The following is a 5,658-nucleotide window of genomic DNA, read 5'->3' as shown; positions in this document are numbered from 1 at the left end:
ATGGGTAAGATAATAGTACAACAACTGTGTGATTTGGACATGTGTAATGCATGTGTGTGTGGATGGACCAGGCAAGATTGTTGCTTGCGCCTTTCTCTTTAATTTTGGAGCGTGTGGTGTTAGGGCAATCATCATCCAATACATAGCTGGATGCATCGACCTTTGCTGAGCTGAGCAGATCTGGCGTGTTAATTTTATGGCACTTTACTTTTTACGCTAGGGACCGACTTCATAGTGGCTTGTGTAAATTATGTACAAGTTAATTTTACGCTCTTATTTATTCAATTCATGACACATGAAATTAACATATGCACTAACAATGGGTTCATGCGCCTTGGTACTTATGAAATATATTTTTCCATATATGTGTTTGCATGTATTTATGCAAAGGCATCAAGATATTTAGTATTCCATTTAAATATGGAAAATATGACTCACCTTAAACACGGCTACACAAAGGGTATCTGTGGAAGTAGTTAAAATTAAGAGATCATTCTCACATGCATTTTTAACAATAGCATCGCTGTGTGATAACTGCAAAAAGTTTCACGCAACAAATCGTCCGTTTAAACTTGTCACCTTAGGGAGGCTCTCAGTTTGAATGGCACCAGAGGAAATATCTGTTTGTTTTGAAGTTTTACAGTCTTTGTGTGCTTGTATGAATGAAAAAATTCATGTTCCATCAATGTCATGATAGACGAGGGTGATTATCAAGATGTATTACAGCAATTGTATCATTATTTATGTTATGCATCTTCTTGTCGCGTGATTACTCTAGAGAAGATTCATGTTACCGGTACCAAATATTCAAGAGTATGGATCAACAGGTCGTAGAAATATTTAAAACCATACATGGGCAAACACAAACGTAGAACGTTTTGTATAGACCAGAATGTTACAAATAGACATGCAAAATGTGCATAAGGAATTTGAAAATTAAAATAAGGGTAATAGATATATGATTGCATGTACTAATACAATAGTGGGACTGCTCAATAATTTATAAAACTAGACCCATGCAAAATGCGGGTTGATTTGTTTTATCATCACATATGTAATTAATTGTTGCATGCGAAGTGTATGTTATCTCCTAATTATCAGTTTATTTTTGTTATTAGAATAACTTTGAGATTTTTTAGTACTGATGGTAGGTAATTACAATAATAGAAGACCACTTATTTGAAGTGCTAGTATAGCCAAGCCATAATTTGCCTCAAAACCACTACACAATATGTTTTTATTTGTTAATTATTGTACACCTCTTACTCTATTAGACTCTGGTGTCATAATACGTCGGCCAGTGTGAAATAAACACTCTTTTGAGTATTTTGATTACATTGCAGTTGTCTAGTGCCCCAACAACTATGTACTAATATTTCGCAAGGCGGGTTCCAAGTCCTCATCCATGGCGATGGCTTGAGTAATTGGTGAACTTCAACTCAATTTCTAGTTACTCCCAATGGTCGCAAAGGTGGGCAAGGGATGGAAACGAGAGAGTGAGAGAGTTATGGTGATGAAGGCAAAGATGGTACGACCATGGAGCTCGAGGAGATGGAGGAGATGGCTTTTTGTGGAAACTGAAGAGCTGAATCGAGGAAACAAGTGAGAAACGAAGAGAGGTCTCGTGATTTATGATGGAGATTGTGGACCTTGGGCTAACAGACGGTCCACTCGATGAAGAGGCTCTTATGAATGGCCAGAAGTCATTGATCAAATATGACTATTGTCCATTGCCAACTAACTGGAATAATTAACAAGAAAATTGCATCCATATGTAATGCTAAGAAACTACACCTAATGCCTTAGTCACAGATGGTTCACAACATTCACCTTCTTCTGCTCTAGCTTGTACCTATGCACACCATTGTATGGCAGTCACATGACTCGCAAATTTGTCACTAAGGTATGAGGTCACCTTTGATGCCTTCTGGAGAAGTGAGTCAATTTTATACGAAAATCATAGCTCACAGTGAGATCTACAATTTTATATATGAAGACATCTAAGGGTCCAATATTTCTTGAACTCTTCTCGTTTGTAAGGGTAAAAAAGATTGCACATATACTCTCTTGTAGCCACCCATGATGATGAGGACCAATATGAAATTTCACAAGAGTAGTGAATATTGCAAAATTGCTACTAGTTGATGTAATAGTGCAATATTGCTACTAGTTGATGTAACTAAAGTAGTAGAGCTCTCACCCTTTCTTGAAAATAGTGTGAAATAAGGTAAGAGAGAATGAACATTAGCTACACATGTGGGCACACACATACATGCATTTTCCCTTGAAAATCCATTTCACTTATGACTTTTCATGTATAAAGAACTCTCCAAAGACAAGTAGAATGTTCAGTAATTGTTATGTTTCCCCCTCATTTTGTAGAGAGATATCTTATTAAATTCCTTTGTGGTTGGAATGTTGATTTTTCAACAAGTTATGTCTTCTGGTTCAGCCATGAACATGGGGATAATATTAAGTCCCTTAGGAAAATACCAGTGGGAGGACGATGACGATATTATCTCTAACGCCAGCGACTTGAGGTGGGTCAGCAATGATGAAATTCCAAGAGAAGAGGTTTTCGAACCTTGGGACACGAGTGTTTATATGGCTGCACATCAGCATCCAAACTGCAGAGTAAGGTCAGGCGAGAACCCATGATCTTTGATCTACTGATACCATAGAACCATACTTTTATTCATCATTTGCTGTTACATTTATTGAGGATCCGACAGGTCCATCTCGTGTGCAACAAACTCCCGGAGCTATTAAGCATGCAACACGACTACATTAAGGTGACATAGTAATAGGCACTCAACTAACAGACCATGCGATGGTAGCTGACAGTATCAGCTGATACAAACACAAACCTACGGTGGTACTTATTTGTAAATTTTAGGAACAAGGTGAAGCCTCTCCGTTCGGCGAAGCGTCATCCCAAACTGATCGGACATATCAACCTTTGCGCCAATGGCCTCCATTTCACTGGGAAGCTCCCAGTCGAAATGGTATATGAGGTTTGCCAGCATTACCTCAACAGTAGCGATCGCGAAAGTAGCACCCGCGCAGATCCGCCGCCCGGCCCCAAACGGCACAAAGCGGATATCCTTACCATACATGTCGACCTCTGCATCACGGCCTTCTTGGAGAAACCTCTCCGGGTAGAACTCCTCCGCTCTCTCCCAGTGCGACGGGTCTCTGGCAAGAGCCCAAGCGTTCACAATGACCCGTGTTCCCGCGGGAATCGTGTATCCGTTGATCTCGCAGTCATTGGTGGAGAAGTGTGGGAGCAGGAAGGGCGCCGGCGGGTGTATGCGCATCGCCTCCTTGATGGTCGCCTTGAGGTACGGCATGCGGCTGAGGTCCTCCTCCATTATCAGGTCCAGCTTTTCGCCGTGGGGTGTGGACTCCCTTACCTCCTTTTGCACTTTGGCCATGACGTGCCTGTTGTTGATGAGCTCGGCCATGGAGTATTCCAGCACCAGGAATGATGTTTCTATAGCTGCCTCAAACATGTTCTGTTACAAGATCACACAAATCTTAGTACTGTTTATCAATCATGGAGTATTATGCAACATGCATGGCAACTTCAAATGATAGGTTGAGTTAATTACCACCAAGATGGCCTTGACGTTATCCGTGGAGAGACCGTACTCTTTCTTCAGAGAAAGCAAAAGATGTACGAAGTCCTCCGCGTTATCTTCCTTGCCGTGTTCATATTCGGCGATGAGCTCGTTAAACAGGTTGTCCCACCTTTTGCTGACTCCCATTGCCTTGGAGCAAACCACCCTGAGGAACACATCCAGGTTTGCCAACCTCGGGAAGTAGTCCTCCAGGTTGAATCCCCCCAGCAGGGAGGCGCTGATCTCGGTGAGCTCGCGGAAAAGCTCGTTCCGGCCATGCTTCCTGTGGGACTCTCCGAGGACCGCACGGCACACAAAGTCGCTGGCATACCCGCCCAGGAGCTCTGTCATGTCCAACGCCTTGCCTGGAGCGGCCATGGCCAACTCACGGATCTTGGCGACCACGAGCCGCACCTACAGTGATCATTGAGTCGATCAGTGTGAGCGTCTGTGTCTGTACCGTGTTTCTATAAAAGAAGAGTAATATATGCCTTTAGCTAGGTACCTCTTCTTCGCGGTCATGGCGCTTGGAGTAGACCATCTTGACACTGAGCAGATGCGTGTTGACGACCTTCCTAGCCCTACGCCAGTAGTCGCCGTAGGGCGCGAACGCGATGTCTGTGGAGTTGTAGCGGATGATGTCGGCGACGGGGTTACGTGGCCTGGACGCGAACACGTGGTCGTGCGTGCGCAGGACAGCCTCGGCGGCCTGGGGCGTGGACACGACGACGGTGGGCACGGCACCGACATGGACGAGCATGAGGCCGTCGCGGCCATGCTTTGCGGCGAGGTCGCGGAAGGAGACATGGGGGTGGGAACCGATGAGGTGGAGGTGGCCGATGATAGGCAGCTTGCCTGGAGGTGTAGGCGGGAGCTGCTGCTTGCATTTTGTTGATGCGGTGGTGGTGGCGAAGGCTCTTACCCATGCTAGTCGGATGATGAGTAGCAGGAGAACGGTGAGTAGTAGTGCTTCTGTGGATGTGCCATGGCCGACAGCGCGCTGCAGGTAGTGGTACGCTGCTTCAAGAGCCATGGCGTCCAGACAGCTGACTGGGAATGGCTGGGCTCCTACTCACCACACGCTCTCTATATAAGCACACCCGTAACGTTTATTCGCTCCAGCCACACGACTTGTCTACAAAATTGGCAATACTTTATGTTGACAACAAAAATCGTATACTCTCAATAAAATCCAAAAACAAGTGGAATATGTTACCAGCATGACAGTAAATAATAAGGTATTTTTGTCCATATGAAACATTGATCACAATCAAACATATATAATTAGAGAGAACTTGTGGTTGGATAGTTAGGACAGTTGTATCTCCTACCCACCAGAGTTCAAGTCCCAAACTTGACATTGATACTTACATTTTCTTTAATTTATTCCAGGCCTTTTGGTGATGTGCGTATAGTGGGAGGAGATGTTCCTGTCGACTACGAAGGCGTTTGTGGCGATTTTGTCAACCTCAAGATAATGTGCCGACTCTGTCTCTTGGAGGTGTTTATAAGGATAAGGTATGTGCACATGCGTTAATAGGGGTAGTTAAAAAACAAGAGATGTAAAAAAACAGATATAGCCATAAAAGTATCTTCCATATATAGGGGCAGTTAAGCTTGCGAATTGTCCCTATAACGCGGATCACTTAAGTCACCAAATATCCGCCCTTGTCCAGTCTCATTCCTGTGACAAACTTTAACTAGATCTATAGCAATTCAAACATACATACATTTATATACTTATAAACAGATGCAACTACTATCAAAAGCAACGGATGTTCGTAAAGTTTTATACATCCATCGATCATAAAAGCCCCTAGTCTGGTTGTCCGTATCAAAGACCTCATCTTAGCACGAAAACTTGAACAAACCTCGCCGCTTTTGTGTTTATGTGTATGCGCCGCATGCAATACTTGTTGACCTCATGTTGAATGGTGTATTATCGATGGGCTAGCGACTTTGCATTGCGATCATGGATGACTTCTTTGCCATATGAGGGGGGGGGGGGTAGTTCTTTTGCTCATGAAAGAAATCATGA

The 5,658-nt window shown here is 43.7% G+C and overlaps 1 protein-coding gene across 1 annotated transcript; it reads right to left on the bottom strand.

Annotated features, from left to right (window-relative positions):
• Positions 1 to 2,673: 2,673 nt before the first annotated feature.
• LOC123110086 (3-hydroxyindolin-2-one monooxygenase) lies at positions 2,674 to 4,696 on the bottom strand. The gene is made up of 3 exons (XM_044530516.1): positions 4,126 to 4,696; positions 3,612 to 4,034; positions 2,674 to 3,515 (listed from the first exon to the last, which is right to left on the bottom strand). The coding sequence occupies exons 1-3, from the start codon at positions 4,651 to 4,653 to the stop codon at positions 2,880 to 2,882; spliced, it is 1,587 nt and encodes a 528-aa protein (XP_044386451.1). The 5' UTR covers positions 4,654 to 4,696; the 3' UTR covers positions 2,674 to 2,879.
• Positions 4,697 to 5,658: the final 962 nt, after the last annotated feature.

This window comes from Triticum aestivum, chromosome 5B, assembly GCF_018294505.1.
Source record: "Triticum aestivum cultivar Chinese Spring chromosome 5B, IWGSC CS RefSeq v2.1, whole genome shotgun sequence".
Classification (NCBI taxonomy): domain Eukaryota; kingdom Viridiplantae; phylum Streptophyta; class Magnoliopsida; order Poales; family Poaceae; genus Triticum; species Triticum aestivum.
Note: the sequence above shows the minus strand (reverse complement) of the source record. Positions and strands in the feature narration are given on the sequence as shown.